Source organism: Globicephala melas, chromosome 5 (assembly GCF_963455315.2).
Source record: "Globicephala melas chromosome 5, mGloMel1.2, whole genome shotgun sequence".
NCBI classification, from domain to species: Eukaryota; Metazoa; Chordata; class Mammalia; order Artiodactyla; family Delphinidae; genus Globicephala; species Globicephala melas.
In genome coordinates this window covers 33,611,203-33,634,115 of record NC_083318.1, presented here as the reverse complement: position 1 = coordinate 33,634,115, position 22,913 = coordinate 33,611,203, and the positions used below count along the sequence as shown (strand labels likewise).

The window sequence follows — 22,913 nt, the reverse complement described above, 5'->3', positions numbered from 1 at the left end:
CCTTCACATATACCGATATTTCAGCGCAGTATTGGAAGATAAGAATTTAAGATTTAATTTATGAGGTTTAGAGACATTTTTTAGGGAAAGATTTCTCTTTTTTTTTTTTTCTTTACCTTTTAATTACGTTGAGGATTTTTAAAGGGGATTTTACATATGAACAGGAGCTCAAAGTAGCAGTGTTTCGGAAACCGAGCTTTTTTAGGGGGAGTGTACTTTAAAGGCTTTGGGAAGTGAGGATTTATTCGGTAAGTGGACACAGGAGAATAGCATATATTCCAGATACAGGAATGCTGAACCTCCATTGTTTAATGTTATCACTTCTGAAGCACTGTAATGTCTCTTGATAGAGCGTAAAAGCCTAGCCCAGAGATGGTTTAGCTCAAGACTTAAATTCTCTAAACCAATAGAAAGTTATTTTTCTTCAAGCTATGTTGAAAGTAAAGAATCCTTTCATTTCTTGTTTTGTTTTGCAGGTTAGTCAGTGGACCAGGCTATGCGAACTTACCATCCCTTTAGCTATTGAGAATTTTCTCAAAGAATCTTCTGACCAGCCCCCAGCTATCCCTGCTGAAATACTAGAGCTTGAGAAGAAGCTTAGTGAGCCCGTTAGGGTACATAATGATGACAAACTCCGGCGGCAGAAGCTGAAGCAGCAGAAGGCTGCTGGGGTTAGGCCTTCCCTTTCTAAGGAAGAAACGAAGAGCAAGGTCCATAGACAGGAAACATCTGAAGAGGTGGACTCTTCATCGGCGAGCCTGGAACTGAGAGTGGCATTTTCAAAGCTCACAGTACATGAGGAACCAGCTCCTGCCAACAGGGAGCCTGCTCACGTCAGAAAAGCGAAAGCTTCTGACCTTCCGCCTCTGGACCATGTGTTTGTAGAAGGCCTGTACTTCACTTTGGCAGATATTGTGCTCTTGCCCTGTATCCATCATTTTTTGGTAAGGTTTATCAGGAGTGGATACATTGCTGTATGTTTCAGTCTATAAACTGCCCAGGTTTGAGTCCCTATTTCATTTCTTAATACCATTATGCTTCTGGGCAAGTTATTAATATCTGTCTCCGTTTTCTTATATGTAAAATAGAGATGATAATAGTGCCTTCAATACATGTTAGTAATTATTATGACTTTTAGTTTTGAGTTGCTAAAAACATTAGCATTTTTTATGATTATTAATTTTAAAATGCTGTGGTGATCACCTTCTAATACTAGAGGTTCCAGTATTAAAATACTAAAGACTCTTGTCAGCTATGTTTTATAATTATGTAGTCTCTTCAAATGCTAATTTCATTATGTTAGATATTTTTAAATCAGAAATATTTTACCCTCATCTCTGTTATGTTACATAGCTGGCAGTACTATTCAGTGCTGTGGGAGATTATTTAAGGAAAGTTTCCTTTTCCAGGTACACATATATGTATATGTGTGTGTACATATATGTGTGTACATATATATACATATTTATATACATACATATATAAGTGTATGTATGTATGTATTTTTTTCTGTCTGTGGAGGGAAAAAGGACAAGGTAAAAGTAGTATCAGAGTGAACATGGGAAGCTAGAGCTCTCTGCAGCTTTCCAGTTGGTTTTCCAGAACTGCATTTTTCTCACTTTGAAGCATTTCACCGTTTCCCTTACTAAGGAATCAGATATTAGATTTCATTTTGATTATATATCACCAACACTTCAGGCATCTCTACTGACAGATGAGAAGAGATTTCTAATGAAAATCTATATATTTGGGGACCAGGCTTCACTAATAAGTTAGGTGGCATTAATCAATTGGCATTTTCTTAAAGAACATTTTTCTTTAAAATGTAAACGAAACAAGATTAGAAATCAAAATAACTTCAGAATCAAAGGATGTGAGAACAAGAGATCTAGGAATCGTTTAGATGTTGATTAGTATTGTAAACGTCATGTGTATTCATATTGTCCATGGTGCTGGGTGGGGAGAAAAACAGATTTTTTTCTTTTTCGTAGTCAAACGATTTCTAAATTCTCTTGTCCCTGACTCCCCCCAGTCGCCCACCTCTGCTGTTATTACCGACTTCAATCATTAGAGCAGTCATTTGGTGCATATTAGGAAATACTGTTGGTATTCATGGCTTCTTGGTCTCCTTGGATAACTATTTGTTCCTAATTTCATAAAAATCGAATCAAAGCGGCACTACCATTAATTCATTCATTTGAGAAATTTATTGAAAGCCTACTGTATATGTCATGCCCTGTTGTATGCACTAGGAATACAGTGATGAACAAGACAGAAATGGTCCCAGCCCTTATGGAGTTAATATTCTAATAGAAATAGAAGAATAGGGAAGATAGAAATGAACACGTAGACAAATAAATAATACATATTTAAATAATGGTAAGTGCTACAAAGAAAATCGAACAAGGTGATAGAGAAGACTTGATTATTTGCTTTCAAAGGCAACAAAACATAAAAATTGGATTCACCTGCATAAAGGTTATTTTTAGATCATTATCCAGCCATCTATCCTCAGCTAAATTGCATTTAATTTTAGCTTAATTTAAATACTGTTTACCTGATGAGGATCAATTGAGGTGGAGGTGTTCCTAATTGAGAGGACTTTTTTCCCCCTTTAATCAGGTGGGACATCAGCCTGACCACTGCTGAGTAAATCTACCTAATATTGATACAACTAAGGAACTCTGTTTTCATCTCAGTTTAAAATAGCGGAAAACTTTGTTATTACATTTATTCTATGATTAAATTCTTCTGTTTTGACATTATGTAAACGAATTCTCTAAATATTTTCCTTTGTTTGTTTGTATTTTTCCTAGATCATCACATTTTCTTTCAGGAGTTAATCTTTCTTTGCCAAAGCTTTGATGTTATTTCTGTTGTATTTATTTTCCTCCTGTAAGTCATCTTGGGTTATGAAGCAGCCATTTTAGTTCAGACGGTGGCTATGAAGCTGAGCCTTTATACTTGTATTAACACACATTGAGGTGATGGAGTAGTGGTCCAAATGATCAGAATTAAGATCAAGTTCATGATCAGGAATGAAGTTCAAGTTACTAGGTTTGGATCAGAAACATGGAGTTGAATCTAGGGCCAAAGTATTTAGCCACAGGAATAAGATCAAGAATATGAAAGAGCAGTCAATTTTGCTAATTCAAGGTTTGGTATACCAGAGGTCAAAATTAGAAGAGTTAGGGAAAATACCCAGTTTTGCTAAACAGAATAAAGCCAAATATGCAAAACAACAGCAGGGAGAGAGGCTGAGGTGTTACATCTAAACCTCTGCTCCAAGCTTCTCTTCCTCTTCATAGGATGTTAGTGTGCAAAGTTAACCACTGATAGCCCAACACTTCTTCCTGGAAGGTGCCTGATAAAATCCTCTCCTCTGGAAAGTTTCAGGAATGGATTAAAAAAGAATAAATTAAAATGCATCTTATGATTCCCCCCTCCCTTTATTTGTTAGAACCTTCTAGTACACAGAATAGGAAGCAGATGGGAGATATAACAATGAATAACCATACTAAGGCAAAATCTTGCTTCTCTCTGATGCCAGAACATTTTAGTTATTTTTAAGTTACTGCTACTAAACAGGTACACTTTGATAGAACTATTTAAAAGATTATTCTACTCCTGGAAGACAGAGAAGTTGACATTTTATGAAATATTTTTGTAACTTGAGCATTTATGACTTAATACATTTTAACTTCTAATGCTTTGAATTTAGTTTTTTAAAAATATGACGCATTTATTACTAAAGTAAAATCATTGTAGAAATTGATTTTTGAGCAAAAATACCTATGTTAATTACCTCTTTCACTGTTCCCATTGGCATAAAATTGAGAATAAAATGGGAATCTCACTACTGGCTGGCATATTGCAAAAATTATGGATTCCGTAGTCAATTTATATTTTCCATCCCCTGTCCTATTCCTTAGGTCCTTAAGAATTTTCAGTTTTAACTCACCAGTTCTAGACGATAAGAAAAGACCCTGAACTAGGATTATATTTCCATTTAGACAGGTTGTTTACTATTTTTTATCCTGCTTACACTGCTCACCTAAACATTTGTTGATTATGATGTGTTTTTGAAAGGGTAGACATGACTGAGGATATGACATAAAAGAATTACAAAATATTTTGTATAATAAGTGACTGGAAAGTAATGCAGAGGAGGAGATCTTTTGGATAGGTGTAATATCTTGCTTCTCTTTTTATTCATACAAGTTTTTCTGCCTCTTGCTATAATTAAATACAAAGCCACTAGGATTTCAGTTTGTGGTCTTGATAGCAATTTTTTACCAATATTTTGAGAATAAATTATTTTCTTGTCCTTAAGTAACTCTGGTATTTATAATGTTTTGATCTTATCAGCCAGGTAACATCTTTTAAAAATCATTTCTTAGGAACAAATTTAATTTTCATTTCACACATTTAACATTAGCCTCATCCTTAAATATGTCTTCTCAGGTGTAATTAATGAATGTGGTGCGTACCTCCTGAGCTGTCTGGGTATTAGCAGAGCAGCCTGGCATATTGATTAAATGGGATGACCTGTCATGCAGAGTAAAACTCCTCAAATTTTTTAAACATGAATTATTGTTTAATCACAACTTATTTTCAAAAGGAGGGCAAGATGTCATATGCGTCTAACAAGGAAGAATAAATCACTACCAAGGGGAGTAAAGGAAAGGTGAGGAAATGAGAAATTTCTTATTTGATTAATTTATCATGGCTTAAAGCTCAATTCCCATAGCACATAATCTGTTTCCAGGCAATTAAGTATTTTGTTGAGAATTAGAAACTTTTTGGCTCCCAGAGTACCATTTAGACAGTATTTTTCAAACTTTTTTACTTTTCACAGTAAATAATGCATTTTACAAGGTGACTGAGCATACAAATACAAATATACATCTTTATATTATATATATGAATATAGATATATAAACAGAAAATAACCCACCTTACTACATGCTATGTACTCTGATATTTTCTATTTAATTTCATTTAAAACAAAAAAAATTTTTTTAATTGATTTTTAAATCTCCTAATGGGTTGTAAGCAGCAGTTTGAAAAACACTAATTTAGGGGATTATTCTTTGAGGTCAATAAATGGTTTCTTGATCATTTGTTCATTCACTCAGTATTTTTTGCAAGGCAGTGTTTTAAGCGCTTGTAGTATACAAAGAGAATTACACATAAACCCTATTCTTATAATCAATTCTTATTTAACCTTAAAGTCCAGTTAAAATAGACTATATATATGTGTGAAATTTTTCATTAATTTTCGTCCTTTCTGGCTCCTGTTTTGGCACTGATTATTGCTAGATACATTTGTCGAGATTTTCTGTGACTTGACCTTTTCATTTTATCTGTTCATAAGTCATAATCTGTTTGTAACATTATAACTGTTTCTATGGAAACAACATTCAGTGTCTCACAAAGAAGCAAGAACATTCTAATTTTTAAAGAAATTGAAGTTTGGTGGTGGTGCTGGAGAGAAAGCATCTGACCAAGAGAAAATAAACATTAATTTACATCAGGGGTAATGGTTTCAAATGCTTCTAATTTGAATAAATAAAAGGCTTACTTTAAATGCTGCATCATAATAAACAGAAACAAACTACTGATAAATGCAACTACATGGATGAATCTCAAAATCATATTGCTAAGTGAAAAAAGACACATTTTGTGATTCCATTTAAATATATGAAATTTTAGAAAAGGCAGAGTTATACACATGAAAAGCAGATCATTGATTGCCTACAACTGACTGTGGAGCAGAGACTGATGGCAAATGGTCACAAGGGAACTTTTTGGTGTGACGTTGAGCGTAATGGATTATGGTTGTGCAACTATAAATTTACTAAAACTCATTCTTTAAATGTGTGAGTTTTATGGTATGTAAAGTTACCTCAATCAGCTCTTATAACAAACAAAAATTATATAATAATGTGTTTTGTTCTTTGTAATTGCCTAGGTAATTATCTGCAAGAAACTTTCTGAAAAGCTGGTAGAATTTCCACTGCTGGCTGCCTGGTACCAGAGAATTCAGGAAGTGCCAAGAGTAAAAACAACAGCTTCTCAGTGTGGGATCCAATTTCTCAATTTACCAGAATTACAGACCACCTCGAATGAACAGCAACCAAGCTTAGATGAGGTCCCATGTGTAGAGGAGCAAAATGATCCTTCATTTATAGGAGGACCAAGACCCACCATGACTAAGTTAATGGTAATTAAATTGTTTTTATTAAAATTTTGTTTGAAAGATTCCATGTAATAAAGTTGCTGAGCATTTTACCCCAACTTGTATAACATTTTTGTTTTAACATTTTATAAATTTTATTTATATCTCTCTTGACCAATTAATATTTGTGCTAGTCTTTGGATTTAAGTGAAATACAGTAAATTGAAGATTTTTAAAATTATGTGTCTTCGGAGCCAAACAAGTCAGAATATATATTTTTAAGAGTATTTTTCTCAGAATTTTTTGTTTTTATATTCGAGACACCAAAGTCATATCACACCTGGTCAAGTTTATTGTTTTAACCTGACGTTTTTCTGTTGCAAGGAACTGGTTTCTCAGTTTCTTAATTTTGAGGTGATGATTTGAATTAAAGAAATATGAAGATGATTATCTCAATATATTTTCCAAGGTTTTGTCTAAATTTAAGATTTTTGAATTCTTTGAATTCTGTTTTTACTTTATTCTTTGATTTTATGACTTTTTATTTAATAAGAGTACATGATTTATTTTTCTCTCTGCAGCATAATTTGTTTCTAATAGTACTAAGTGTAAAAGTTTTCACCAATAGGCTTTCTTTTCTCTATCATTCAAAACAATCTGCGAAAATGTTTTGCTTTTAACTTAGACTGTTTGAAGATTTGTTCGAATAGAAAATTCATGAAGTAATTTGAGCTAGTCATCTGAGTTGTATTGGAAAGAAAATCATTATATTTTTTAACTTGGGTTAGGAAGTATATGAGTTCTATAGTTAACAGAAAGTCTGCTGATTTAGAAAAGCAGATTTTAGTAGTGACACCAACCCCTTATCTCTTCAGCTAAGCTTTGTTCGCCTAGTGGTGAAACAATGAAACAGATGGTACAGTTGATTATAGAAGATATCAAAGCAGGTCCAAAGTTTGATGTGTCTTGATCAGATGGTTATATTGCTCAGCGATCTCTCGTTTACCTCCTGAGTGTTTTAAAAAAAATAATTGTCAGGAGAGTACTCTTGTATTAAAATACTAATTTTAAAAATTTCAACAAACCAAAAATCTGTACTTTATTTTAATTCATACGTATGCAGTCTTGAAAAAGAGATTGGTAATTCAAACTTTTCTACCTGTGCTTTTCCAGCAATAAAATGACATCAGGAAAGAGATTTGCATTTGATACATTTTAAAATATTTATAAAAAAGAGACAGGTGACTAGAATTTAAATTCAGAAAAAAGTTAATAAACAATTGTACAGTAGAAACTAACACAACATTGTAAAACAACTATACCCCAATTTAAAAAATAAATAAAATACATATGGACAATAAAAAATTATAAAAATAAGCGCTTTTGTAATAATATAAAAAATATAAAGGAATCCTGAATTTTTAATTTACAGGGGATGTGTTAGTTCAGGTCCTCCAGAAGCAAATTCCAAGATGGGGTTAGATGGGCAAGAGGTACACTGAGGGAAACATCTGTGAGGGAAAGTGGGGAGGGAGCCAGAGGAAGCTGCGGGAGCCTTCAGAACGTGGTGCAGTTTTGATCCCTGTGCTTGAATATGGGAAAGGAAGGAAGGTTGGGTCAGAAGAGTCAGACTTCAGTGCAGTTCTAAGAAAGTTTTGTCAAGCTAGTGGGGAATCCTTGAGCCTGAGTCATCTGTCAGAGAGTTCCATATTTCTCAAAAATGGTCTGCCACTCAGTCTCTGAGCCCGAGACTCTCAGTCATTGGCTTGGGAACAGTCCATGGGAAGGCTATACTAGAGACCAGGTGACTTGGGTTCTAGTCCCAGCTTTGTAGTCAAGCTAACATTATTACCTTCAGTAAGTCACTTAACCATAGGGTCTCAATTTCTCTTTTTATAAATTAGGAGAGTGTACTCCTCTGTACTCGTACAGAGGAGACTGTACAAGTCATTTCTGATTTTAAATTTTATGATTATATAAAAGTTGACTAGGACATCACATCTGCAATTTTATAAGAACGGAATGTTCACATCTAAAATGTTATCATTTCAATTTTCATGTAATTCTAACTTGATAGTGTATATTGGATACAATACATTTTCTTTTTTTTTTCTTTTTCACTTTTCCAACCTTATTAAAAAAGTTCACCATAGTAACATTTTCCTTTTTAATAGGGCATTGTTTTTGCTACTTACGAGTTTCTCTATTGTCACATATTTGAAAGACAATATTATATCAAATTAACATATTCTATGAATGTATTAAATTTTTTTTATACTGTAACGTTTCATTTCTGTATAGTCACGGTTTTTTTGTTGTTGTTTTTTTGTGTTTTTTCTTTTTTTCTTTTTCTTTTTTGCCAATTGCAATGAGGACACATGAAATTGGCCCTAAGCAGATGTGTAAAGTAGGAAAGTTTTTCTTAGGAATGCTCACATCTCGCCTTTTTTTCCTTCTGTTTTCTTACGCACAATCTTGCCTCCAAAATCTCCCTTATTCTATAGAGGTTTTAAATTTATTTATCCAGTCAAAAAATGTATATGTGTCTACTAAACACCAGACATTGTTCTGAATGTTGTATGTATGAAGAACAAATTGGACTGCCTTCATGGAGCTTACGTTCTGGTGGGGGAGGTAAATAAAGAAAAAACACAAATAAATGTATAGCACATTAGGTATTGATAAATTCTATAAAAAAATAATGTGGGATGGGGGGGTGCAGATGATTGAGATCAGGATCATTTTTTAGATAAGGTGGTCAGGAAGGCTTATCTGACTAGGTGAAGACATTGAGCAAATGACCTGAATGAACATTTGAAGATTTGGATGAAGTGTTCTAAGAGGATCCAGCTAGTAAGAAGACCCTGAGCAAATCTACAGAGACAGAAAGTGGATTAGTAGCTGCCTAGAGCAGGGAGCTTTGGGGAGAGAATGGAGAGTGTCTGCTAATGGGTATGGGACATCTTTTTTGATGATCAAATTAGATAGATAGTGGTGATACACAACTGTGAATATTTTAAAAACCATTGTATGCTGTAAAGGGACAGATTTTTATGGCATAAAAATTATATCTCAATATAGTTGTATTTTATGGAAGACTCTAAGTTAGGAATAAGTGTGATGAAATGAGGAATAGCAGGAAGTTCAATATGGCTAGACTAAGGGAGATAGGAGAGAGGTAGATGATGTCAGAGAGATGTGTTTATCTTTCTGGGGGAGGTAAGTACTCTAGACCTCTATACTTGTAGCTATAGCTCTACCCCAACAAAAGAACTTTGTACTATTTCCTTTGGCACTGAAATTCAGCTAGTTTTCATAATGGAAAGTAATCTCACGAACTAACCGATACAAAGGGGTTAATGATAGATTCTCAGGGATTTTTCTTTTGAATAGGATATTCCTGCAGATAAAAAAAAAATTTAGAACCATAGATATCTATCCTGTAGGCTGTGGACACAGAATGTGATTGAAAAGGTTCTGGGAATCCATGTGTATGCCATGCCACTGTCTGTAGATCAAATAAATAAACGTATAACTTTTAACATGAGGAAGGAACCTGAGAATTGTTTTATATATGGAAGAGGGATGATCATTTTTTAAAATGGTGGGGAAAAAAATGTTGGGAACCATTTGGTTAAAACAGAGGGATCCTTTTCTAGAGACTTTGTAGATACTTGTAAAAGACTAGTATGGATGATATTTTGGGATGAGTGTTAAAGTAGGGACTTTTTGATTCTGTGAATATAGCTCCTAGGCTGTGGTAATTTTTGTATAATCCAAGACAGAACTTGATGGACATATGCAGAGTCAGTTTTGATTATGTGGATTGTTTTTGACAAAACTTTTATTCTCAGGTGACTTTTCTTTTTGACATGCAATATTTCTAAGTAGCTTATTACTTCTGTGTCACTTCAGGTAATAATTTAAATAGGAAATTTAATAATAATTTAATAGGAAAGTAACCATGCTGTTAAGAAACTCAACATATGTTTCTTATGTAACTAAATATTTTGAGGAATACTTGATGATTATTAAAATCTGTGTCCCTCCTTGCCAGTATAGGAAATAGAAATTTGGTCTTCTAGAACATAACAGGATTTTATTAATTTATTAATTTGGAAAGGGCCTATCTCCTTTTCTAGGAAAAAGGCATTGAAGTGATGTTTTCTCCCCACCCTTGCCCTACTTGGACCCTTGATTGGGATGCTCTTCCTGCAGCAGTGAGCCCAAAGGAAGGTAAGGTTGTTTTTTTTTAATCTTTTTTTTTTTTAAATAAATTTATTTATTTTATTTTTGGCTGCGTTGGGTCTTTGTTGCTGCGTGCCGGCTTTCTCTAGTTGCGGTGACCGGGGGCTCCTCTTCGTTGTGATGCACAGGCTTCTCATTGCGGTGGCTTCCCTTATTGTGGAGCACGGGCTCTAGGCGTACGGGCTTCAGTAGGTGTGACTCACAGGCTCTAGAGCGCAGGCTCAGTAGTTGTGGTGCACGGGCTTAGTTGTTCCACCGCATGTGGGATCTTCCCGGACCAGGGCTCAAACCCGTGTCCCCTGCATTGGCAGACGGATTCCTAACCACTGCGCCACCCGGGAAGCCCCTTTTTTTTAATCTTTAAATATTACTCATAATCTGGATACCCTCTTCAGATCCATCTTCTAGTTCTCTCTTTGTCTATATCTAATATACTGATCATACTATCCACTGAGTTTTCATTTTATTTTTATTACAAAATTTTACAGATACACATTGCTCTGATTTAATATTTCTCATATTTTCCTACACTGCTTCATCTGTTCCTTTTTTTGTCTTTGCTGAAGTATTTTGAAGCCTATCCCAGATAACACGTCATACTATAGTACACACATCTAAAAAATATTGACATCTTAAATAATCACATCATTATCACGCTTTATAAGAATCAGCAAAAATTCCTTCATCATCTGATAACCAGTTCATAATCATTTCCAATTGTTTAAAATATTGTTTGAAAAAATATTTTGATAATTAGATTTTTAGTTAAATAATATTTTTATTGCTAAAAACTATATTTGGTTTGTTTTGATAATAAACTTTTCCTTGTTCATGTTTCAGTTTCCTCTTTTTATAATTGTTTAACCATAGTGATTTTATATTGTGTATTTTAACATAGTGATTTTATATTCTGTATTTATTATTTCTAATAGCTGATGTTCATAGAGGTCTAATTCTGCTGTTTGTTGTTTCTGTTGACTTCACTGCCAGTGTCTCATATCCCTATTAGTTCTGTAATTTTAGATTATAAATTGATTTTTCTGGTTATTTAAATATTGGAATCTTGTGGGGCCTGGGATAGGAATGAATTCCCATGGAAAGGATTTATATTTGTCTATGCCAGACATCTTAAAAGTATTTAACTTAAGGCACTAGATCTTAACATATTATTTTTTCAGGTTGAGATTCCTTCAGCCTTTTCTGTCTGGAACTGAGGTTTAAACAGAAAAGTTAACTTTTTTCACCTTCCTTTGCTGTTGGGTAGAACTCTTTTTTTTTAATGCATTTTTTCATAATGAATATAGCTTTTCAAGTTTTCTGCTTTCATGTAGTGATATTAGTTTCAACTCTCCATCATGCTAGGGATCAAGGACTAGCCTATCTTCTTTGTCTTGCTGTTAAAGCCTAGATCTCTGTTGTCAGCAAATACCCTCCAGGGAGCTATAGTGTCAGTTCAAGATTATTACACTACTTTTTAGTTCCTTTCCCCCTTTTTAAGGCCCTATGGATTTTCCTTACTCTCAGAAGTCCAGTTAGACATGTAAAGGATGATTGTTGAATTTTAAATGCCATTTTAGGTATTTTTAGGTGAAGAATTTTTTTTAGCTCAATGTTCTATTTCTTTAACTGTTCATGTATTCTTTAGTTTTATACTAATCCAAATATGTTTTGATTTTTCAAATGCTCTTTGAAATCATTTGTCTTCCTTTTTCATATTCTTCTCTTCTATGATGCTTCCTGATATTGCCTGTATCTTACTAATCAATTCTGTTCTGTCAATTGAGGAAATACTTTAGTATTGTTCCAAAATGGAAGAAGATTATGTTGGATAGTTAAGAACTCTGTTGCGAAGATATTTGTATAAAAATGATATCTATTTTTTGTCTTTTATTAAATATATGAAAAATAGTCACTAATGAATTTGTTAATGTTTTACTTTAAAATATTTTGACACTTTACAAAGCTTAAATGTTTGTTTTTATGTGCAATTAGATTTTCTATACTCTTCAGTTATAGTATAGATTCCGAACGGGTTAAACCTATAATTTACTAAATAAAAGTCATATTTTTATTAATATTTATATTAAAAATTAAAACAGCTTTTAAGTGCCACATGCTTTGCTTTGTCTATAATGTCTGCTATGAAGGCAAAATAATATTTTCACTTATTAATATGAGGACTCAATTACATCTGCTAACAACTCAAAGTTGACAGTAAGCATTCGTGTCTAGTCATTTTACTGGTTAGAAGTGCATATCTAATGGAGCTCATGGAATATATTACTCATTATATCCCTTTAATTGGATCACCTTGTTTTCATAAATATTATGACAAAGATGGAGCTATAACAGCAAAGCTACATGGTGTACTCACATTTCATTTACTGTTTCCTAAACGTTTATAGTCTTGTTAAACTAAGGTAGAATTGTGGCATTTTAGATGTTCTGTTTTCAGTTCTGGCAGTTTCAATATTGCATAGTCATAGGATCTTTGTGAAATGAAATTATTCACATAGAGGTGCAGAGGTCACTATGAATGTGTTCTCATGATTTGTGCTCTGGTACTGTCTTTTAGGAGAAATTGAATTGTAATAAGGTATTATTGGTACTTGGTTCATTTAGATGTTTCACAGACTGCTTATACTGACTGTATTGAGTTACATCAAGATTGTGGTGCATATTATAAGAATCAGCTTCTTTACCATCAAAGACTGTATTATATTAATTCTCATGATGGAGTTTAATATATTTCATAAGCCTGTCTAGTCTCTTATCCTCTGCTCTCACCCATTTCTCTCCCTACATCTTACATAACATCCCCTGAACTTTTTGCTGTTCCTTATACAATCTATATTTACTGTCTCCCTGCCTTCACCATTATTTTTCCTCCAGCCTTACATAGTCTTCTTTCTTCTTCCCATTCCACTGAAATTATTATCGTCTTTTAAGGATTAACTCAAATGCTGCTTCCTTCATTAAGCCTTCTTCATGGATTATGGAGTCAGCCTGCCTGAGTTTGAAACTTGGGCTACTAGCTAGCTAGGTAACCTATGGCCAGATTCTCTACTGAGAATGTCTGAATTCTCTGTTTTCTCAACTGACAATTCTCTGTACCTCAATGGCCTCATCTGTAAAATGGGGATAATAATACTACCTACCTAATGAGATTGTTAGTACATTCAATGAATTAATATATAAAACAGTACAGTGCCTAACTATAAATAGTAAATGTTAAATAATACTAATATAGTAGTCAGAGTAGTCAGTAGTAGTCAGTAGTCAATCATTTTCTCTCAACATTCCTTTAGTACTTTCTTATACTTCATTTTGATACTTATAGAATACTTCTGTTATACTAGTTTACATGCATGTTTTCCTTCTCCAGTAAACTGTGAGCTCTTTAAATATAGGACTCCTGTGGATAGGTCCTCAATAATTTTTTATTAAATTGAATTGGATTGAGACTATAGATCCTTTTTTTAACTTCCCAAATTTCTAATTAAACCATGCAATGTTTTTGTCTCATATAGATTTAAAAGGCTAAAATAATTGGGATTATTTAGTTTTAAGAAAACAGAACTGAATATTTAATTTACATTATCATTCTTATAGTTGTCATTGTTAATATTATTATTATTACATATCTTTAAATGGACTTTTTAGGAGTAAGTTGCAGACATCATGACTCTTCACTTCTAAATACTTAACTGTCTCCTTTAAGAACATTTTCTTATATAGCCATAGTACAATGATCAAAATAGGATATTTAATTCAGTACATACTGTTGTCTACTATTCAGTTCAGTAGATTGTAGTACATTTAGTTGTCATGTCTCTTTAATTTCCTTTAATGTGAAACAGTTTCTCAGCCTTTCTTTGTCTTTCATACCATGGACTTTTTTGAAGAGTTCAGGCCAGTTTTTTGTAGAATATTTCTCAATATGGATTTGTCTGATGTTTTCCTCATGATTAGATTAAAGTTACACATTTTGGGCAGGAACAACACAGAAATGATGTTGTGTCCTTCTCGGTGCCTCCTTATCAGGAGGCGTATTATGTCTGTTTGGGCCCAGTGATGTTAACTTTAATCATTTGTTTAAGGTGGGGTCTGCCAGGTGTCTCTACTCTAATGTTGCTATTTTGCTCTACTGAGTTATTAAGTAGTTCATGGGGAGATATTCCAGACTACATAATAACTTGTTTCTTTTCAAACTTTCACTCACCGATTTATATTCGTTTGATGCTTTCTTGCCTGTGATAGTTGCAAAATAGTGATTTTTCAACTCCATCATATTCTATATTTATTAATTGCCACTCTACTGTAAGAAAGCCTTCTTTCTCTTTTTTGTCTTTCTTCCCTTTCTTTCCTTCTTTCTTTCTCTCTTTCTTCCTTTCTTTCTTTCTTTCTTTCTTTCTTTCTTTCTTTTCTTTCTTTTCTTTCTTTTCTTTCCTTCTTCTGACTCATGAATTTTTGTTTTATTAAATAAGTTATAATATATCACTGTCATTATTTATTTCAGTGCTCAAGTTGTCCCAGGTTGTAGGTGCCTTCAAGCTGGCTCCTGATCCTTTGGAAATGCCCCAATCATTCTATGATCATGTCCTTAATTTCTGGCATAACAAAATAATTACAGGCTCATTTTGTCATTTCCCTGCCCCAGCCATAGAATCAACTGTTTCTCCAAGGAGCCCTTGTTTCTTTTAGTAGAGAATAGTATTTAGAAACTACGATTTGGGCACTAGGTATGCTCGTTGCTAACAGTATTGCTTCTAGGTTCTTTCGGTAGAGATATGTATATATAGACAGATACATTAGGAAATAGCTGTATGTATACATACATCTACCTACACATACATAATCATACACATCAATACCTACTATATCTATATATCTATGTCTATTATCTACATATATTGAAAATCATGAGTTTATGCAGATACCTCTAATTCCAATCCAATACCACAAGATTCTTCCTAGTTTTTCTGAATTCAGTATCTGTATCTACATTTTCCAACAGTAAAAATTAAAGCACCAAACATCACCTATGTATTTGCTCATTTGTTCAGTCCTAGAATATATGGACAGTAATTTGAGTTGCTTTACCCATATCTCTGTGAAAAATACACCTACTAAGTTGAGTTCCAATTTGTTTGCAGTTATTTTCATCTTTGAATTGAGGGTATATGGTCACAGTTCTCACGCAGGTAACTGTGATCAGATGGTTCTACGGCAGATGAACTATGAAAAGTGAAAAATGAAATGTTTAAGTTAGTATTAGTCATGTCCCCTGATAGAAAATCTTCAACCAACATTTCCCTGCACTGAGAAGATCCAGGCAATTGCATGTTCTCTACTACCTGTTGTCCTCACATACCTGTGATTTCTTACTCTAATGAACTAGGATAAATACTGTGAACCTGAAGACTCATTTTGTTAAGTCCAGAGACACCTTTTGTTCTTGACCTTTGAATTTTTGCCCTCTGAGTATGAAAGAAAGAATGGATATAGTCTTTTGCCTTAAGACCTAGAATAGAGCTGCTCTAAGTCACACTCCATCGATATTTCCCTACGGCCTTTCTGTTCTCCAGTAGTTTTTACATGGCTGGTTCCTGTATTAGGAGTGGCTCCTAGTCCCTAATAACCACATCAATCACATAGAAGGGAGGAGAGTCAGAAGCATAACCTTATAGAAGAGAAAGACAATAAGAAGACAGTTGCTTAGGTGTTGTTCCAGTTATAATCTCTTCTTTTTTTTTTAACATCTTTACTGGAGTATAATTGCCTTACAATGTGTTAGTTTCTGCTGTATCACAAAGTGAATCAGTTATACATATACGTATGTCCCCATATCCCCTCCCTCTTGCGTCTCCCTCCCACCCTCCCTATCCCACCCCTTCTAGGTGGTCACAAAGCACCGAGCTGAACCCCTGTGCTATGCAGCTGCTTCCCACTACCTATCTGTTTTACATTTGGTAGTGTATATATGTCCATGTAACTCTCTCACTTCATCCCAGCTTACCCTTCCCCCTCCCCATGTCCTCAAGTCCATTCTCTACGTGTGCATCTTTATTCCTGTCCTGCTCCTAGATTCATCAGAACCACTTTTTTTTTTTTTTTTTTTTTTAGATTCCATATATGTGTTAGCATACAGTATTTGTTTTTCTCTTTCTGACTTCACTCTCTATAACAGACTCTAGGTCCATCCACCTCACTACAAATAACTCAATTTCGTTTCTTTTTATGGCTGCGTAATATTCCATTGTATATATGTGCCACATCTTCTTTATCCATTCATCTGTCGCTGGACACTTAGGTTGCTTCCATGTCCTGGCTATTGTAAATAGTGCTGCAATGAACATTGTGACACATGTCTCTTTTTGAATTATGGTTTTCTCAGGGTGTATGCCCAACAGTGGGATTGCTGGGTTATATGGTAGTTCTATTTTTAGTTTTTTAAGGAACCTCCATACTGTTCTCCATAGTGGCTGTATCAATTTACATTCCCACCAACAGTACAGGAGGGTTCCCTTTTCTTCACACCCTCTCCAGCATTTATTGTTTGTAGGTTTTTTGATGATGGCCATTCTGACCGGTGTGAGGTGATACCTCGCTGTAGTTTTGGTTTGCATTTCTCTAATGATTAGTGATGTTGAGCATCCTTTCATGTGTTTGTTGTCAATCTGTATATCTTCTTTGGAGAAATGTCTATTTAGGTCTTCTGCCCATTTTTGGATTGGGTTGTTTGTTTTTTTCATATTGAGCTGCATGAGCTGCTTGTAAATTTTGGAGATTAATCCTTTGTCAGTTCCTTTATTTGCAAATATTTTCTTGCATTCTGAGGGTTGTCCTTTCATCTTGTTTATGGTTTCCTTTGCTGTGCAAAAGCTTTTAAGTTTCATTAGGTCCCATTTGTTTATTTTTGTTTTTATTTCCATTTCCCTAGGCGGTGGGTCAAAAAAGATCTTGCTGTGATTATGTCATAGAGTGTTCTGCCTATGTTTTCCTCTAAGAGTTTGATGGTGTCTGGCCTTACATTTAGGTCTTTAATCCATTTTGAGTTTATTTTTGTGTATGGTGTTAGGAAGTGTTCTAATTTCATTCTTTTACATGTAGCTGTCCAGTTTTCCCAGCACGACTTATTGAAGGGGCTGTCTTTTCTACAATGTATATTCTTGCCTCCTTTATCACAGATAAGGTGACCATATGTGTATGGGTTTATCTCTGGGCTTTCTATTCTGTTCCATTGATCTATATTTCTGTTTTTGTTCCAGTACCATACTGTCTTGATTACTGTAGCTTTGTAGTATAGTCTGAAGTCAGGGAACCTGATTCCTCCACCTCCATTTTTCTTTCTCAGGATTGTTTTACCTTTAGCATTTGTTGTAAAGCTGGTTTGGTGGTGCTGAATTCTCTTAACTTTTGCTTGTCTGTAAAGGTTTTAATTTCTTTGTTAAATCTGAGTGAGATCCTTGCTGGGTAGAGTAATCTTGGTTGTAGGTTTTTCCCTTTCATCACTTTAAATATGTCTTGCCGCTTCCTTCTGGCTTGCAGAGTTTCTGCTGAAAGATCAGCTGCTAACCTTATGGGGATTCCCTTTTATCTTATTTGTTGCTTTTCCCTTGCTGCTTTTAATAGTTTTTCTTTGTATTTAATTTTTGAAAGTTTGATTAATATGTGTCTTGGCATGTTTCTCTTTGGATTTATCCTGTATGGGACTCTCTGTGCTTCCTGGACCTGATTGACTATTTCATTTCCCATGTTAGGGAAGTTTTCAACTATAATCTCTTCAAATATTTTCTCAGTCCCTTTCTTTTTCTCTTCTTCTTCTGGGACCTCTATAATTCGATTGTTGGTGTGTTTAATGTTGTCCCAGAGGTCTCTGAGACTGTCCTCAGTTCTTTTCCTTCTTTTTTCTGTATTCTGCTCTGCGGTAGTTATTTCCACTGTTTTATCTTCCAGGTCACTTACCTGTGCTTCTGCCTCAGTTATTCTGCTATCGATCCCATCTAGAGTACTTTTTTTTTGTTTGTTTGTTTTTGTTTTTTTTTGTTTTTGTTTTGTTTTGTTTTTGCGGTACGCGGGCCTCTCACTGTTGTGGCCTCTCCCGTTGTGGAGCACAGGCTCCGGACGCGCAGGCTCAGCGGCCACGGCTCACGGGCCCAGCCGCTCCGCGGCATGTGGGATCTTCCCGGACCGGGGCACGAACCCGTTTCCCCTGCATCGGCAGGTGGACTCTCAACCACTGCGCCACCAGGGAAGCCCTAGAGTACTTTTAATTTCATTTATTGTGTTGTTCGTCGTTGCTTGTTTCATCTTTTTTTCTTCTAGGTCCTTGTTAAATGTTTCTTGCATTTTGTCCATTCTATTTCCAAGATTTTGGATCATCTTTACTGTCATTATTCTGAATTCTTTTTCAGATAGACTGCCTATTTCCTCTTCGTTTGTTTGGTCTGGTGGGTTTTTACCTTGCTCCTTCATCAGCTGCGTATTTCTCTGTCTTCTCATTTTGTTTAACTTACTGTTTGGAGTCTCCTTTTCGCAGGCTGCACATTCGTAGTTCCCGTTGTTTTTGGTGTCTGCCCCCAGGGCATAAAGTTGGTTCAGTGGGTTGTGTAGGCTTCCTGGTGGAGGGGACTGGTGCCTGTGTTTTGGTGGGTGGGGCTGGATCTTGTCTTTCTGGTGGGCAGGACCACATCCCGTGGTGTGTTTTGGGGTGTCTGTGACCTTAGTATGATTTTAGGCAGCCGCTCTGCTAATGGGTGGGGTTGTGTTACTGTCTTGCTAGTTGTTTGGCATGGGGCGTCCAGCACTGGAGCTTGGTGGCCATTGGCTGGGGCTGGGTCTTAGCATTGAGACGGAGATCTCTGGGAGAGCTCTTGCTGATTGATATTAAGTGGGGCCAGGAGGTCTCTGGTGGTCCAGTGTCCTGAACTCGGCTCTCCCACCTTGGAGCCTCAGGCCTGAAACCAGGCTGGAGCACCGAGGCCCTGTCAGCCACATGGCTCTGGATCACTGTGATGATAGAGGTGCTCAGCACCCTGTACCTTGGGAGGATGCTCCGCCCCCTCAATCTCTTTTATTCTTATATTCAGAGTTGCACTGTCTTCGAAATATGGCCCACTTAGGTATACATAAGGCCTTGGTTTTGCTTTTGAGGTACATGAGAGCACTAACTCCTAGGGATACTGATATAAGGGTGGTATCTAAAAACTTTAAACATAACCACTCATTCACCTTACCCCCTGCCCCCCAGTTTAGAGTATATACTTATCAGCTGAGATAAAAGAAAAATTTAATGGCAGAGTTTTACAAGAAGGAGGTAGTAAGATCTCACCTTTCAAGAGGGTTTTAAACCTAGTAGATTTCATTTGCTTGGGACAGGTATGTATGAATTCTTAGAACAAGAATTACAACCTGCTATATTTTAGTTCCTGTTATGTAAGTCACTGATTGAATTCATGGTTCTAAGGGAATGTATCATTTTTCAATCCTAGCGGCAGATTATTCAATTAGTAGTGAGATGTTCCTTTTTATCAACCTTTATATATAGCACTTATAGATGACTGAGGTTTTTAAATTTAAAAGCGTATCCTGATGAGGATCATTTATGTAAATACTCATTTTTTCCCTCCATTTGTTTTCCATAGAGTATTTGGGGTATAAAAGAATGATTGATCCTTGACGTTAGGAAAAAATATAAAATAAGACAGTGATACATGATATAACTAGTAAAGGTTGGCCTCAGTGCAAAGTCTCTGCCCTCCCCTGACCTCTTTGTTATATGCTTCTATAAACCAACAGGGTCACCCTTTCTTTTTCCAGCAGAAGTGATGGAAGGGAAGGGTGTGGTCAAGGACTTTGGAGAGAGTTGTATCCAATGTGGAGAATGGAAGGACTAAACAGAGCCTTTTCCTCTATCAGTGATTCTTAACAACGTTCTTACCAATGCTAAAGGATATGGTAAATAGCATTATTTATTGCTGTTTGTGCCAGAAGACCAGGGATGCTAAAAGTTCACCATAATGAAGAATTGTCTCATCTGTAATATAAGCATTGCCCTCCTTTGGGGAAAACATAAAAGTTTGTTTTAGAGTCTCTAGTCAGGGTATAAGAATGCTACATTGTCCTAAACCATTGCTTCTCAAACTAGGACATCCATTGGAATCATTTGGATGGCTTGTTAAAACAGATCGATGGGCCCTACCCCAGAGTCTGAGAACAGGCCCTAGAATTTTCATTTCTAAAAAGTATCAACTAATGCTGCTTCTGCTGCTTTGGGGACCACAGGGTGTGAAGTTTCACTCCAGGTAACTGGTATAGTGCATGCATGGGCTGCTTTGATTGCCACCAAAGTAAGATGAACAAGACCAAAGTTTTCTAATTTTTTTTTTTTTTTTTTTTACAACCTGAAGAATTATTTTTTGGCCCTTAGCACGGAGTACATCAAATATAAGCATTTGTGCATACCTCTGGACCATCTGGTAACTATGAAAACTTCTACTTTAAGCCAAATATGCTAGCAAATATAAGTGGAAGTAGAAATATCTTGATAATGTAAATAAAAGTAACTGTCTCTTTCAAGAAATTTTTTTTCCTGAAATACTTGTCCTAGATTCTTACGATGAGACTCAAAATTAGCATATTTGTTTTCCTACTTTAAAAAAATTATTCTCCAGTGAGACAATGTAAGGATATAGTCTCCAACACTTTATTTATATTGAATAACTTTAGACTATAAGGCTGTTACATTTTGAACTTTTTGGCACTTAAAATACTAAAAGCACACCAAGAGAATGAGATCAAAGGTTTTTGGGGGGTTTTTTCTCCCCACTTTTCTGGAGAAGAAATTCTCTAACATAAATGTTTTTCATTTCTCTAAGTTATACTTAGCTGTGAAATTCAAAACCTGACCATATTTGACTCAGAACTCTACAAATTTGTAACTGTTTTCTCTCCTTTCAAGAGTGAGGTTCTCAACAAGAATTTTGGTGCTTTACCAAAAGTAATACAATCTTGTATTTAAACTGCATTTTAATCTGAAGCTAAAAGCCTCTAAAACATAGTATGTATAAATATAGACAGAATTTATGTTAAATGTTTTAAAATATAACAAAGTTGCAAAGAACAAGTTTGCTGTTTGCTTAGTGGTGCTCTTTTGATTTAGTGCCAAACACGAATACATATAGATGTAGAGACTGAGATAGAGAGAGATATCACATATATTATATTATTATATATTATGTATACAAATGATATAAAGCAGACCATGTGTTAAATTCATCTCCTTTTCTAGTAGAAAGTTAGAGTCAGCTAAAGTAATAGTAGAAGGAATTGAAACTGGCAGAGAGATGTGTAAATTTTTACTAGGCAAATTCTTCCAATTATTATAGCATTAGACACTCCTTATATAAAAATGATGGTCTTTTATAAACTACTAATTAATTGTACTTGGTAATCAAGAGAGGTTATACTGATGGTAGGAATTTTTTTATGTAAGTTTGAATGAGTAACCATTAGGTGAATGTTTTAATTAAAAAGAATTAATGTACTGTGTTGTAATCTTTATTTGAAAAGAAGGTAATATAAAGAGGTAGAGAACTAGTGGAAAGTTATCTTTATTTTTTCAGTGTTACTTTCTTCATGTGGAATTTTAAAAGGTTTAAAGTTTCTTCATGTGAAATGTTAAAAGTTTAAATAAGAAAAAGAGAACTATGTAAAATACACACTTTTGTTATGTAGTTGACCTTTGAAAAATGCAAGGGTAGGGGTGCCAATCCTTCCTGCAGTTGAAAATCCCTGTATAACTTTTAGTCAGCCCTTGGTATACAAGGGTCCTCTCATATTTGCGGTTTTGCATCCACAGATTCAAGTAACTGTGGATTCAGTTAATACTATTGTATTACTGTGAAAAAAAATCCACCTATAAGTGGGCCTGTGCAGTTCAAATCACAGGTCGACTGTAAATGTGTAATAATAATTCGTTGATTTTTGTTTATTTAAGCCTTTTTAATTTAAACCTTTAAAAAAATGATATACCTGTTAAAATTTCACATGAAGTAGCACTTTAAATAATTTAATCAAATTCTCCTCAAATTTATCTATAGGTTCAATGTAACTTTTATCAAAATCCCAACAAGATTTCTAGTAGATATAGACAAGCTTATTCTAAGTTTTATATGGAAAAAAAGAATTTAGAAAAAAAAAATGGTAGAGAGAATCATTCTATTCAATGTTAAGACTTCCTGTACAGCTATGGTAATTGGAGAGGTAGACATCATATAGATCAATAGAACAGAATAGAGAACCTTAAAAAAGGCATAAAAGCAACTCAGTTGTAAGAAGGACAGTCTCTTCAACAAATGTTGCTGGATCAATTGGACATCCATAGGCAAAGAAAATGAATATCAAAATGCATCCCTTATGTAAAAGTTAACTCAAAAAGGATCATAAATTTAAATGTAAAATTTTAAACTATAAAACTTTA

General features: G+C 34.7%; 1 protein-coding gene across 5 annotated transcripts in view; it reads left to right on the top strand.

The window, feature by feature from the left end:
* Positions 1-22,913, top strand: part of GSTCD (glutathione S-transferase C-terminal domain containing) — a 132,526-nt gene that overhangs the window by 9,002 nt on the left and 100,611 nt on the right. For all 5 annotated transcript variants that reach the window (XR_009563955.1, XM_030864134.2, XM_060299119.1 and 2 more), the window contains exons 3-5: positions 477-944; positions 5,975-6,226; positions 10,324-10,417. Coding sequence is in view for 4 of the 5 variants with exons in the window: in XM_030864134.2 (XP_030719994.2) it covers positions 477-944; positions 5,975-6,226; positions 10,324-10,417 (814 nt within the window). In the remaining variant the exon portion in view is untranslated. The remainder of the gene's footprint in view (positions 1-476; positions 945-5,974; positions 6,227-10,323; positions 10,418-22,913) is intronic.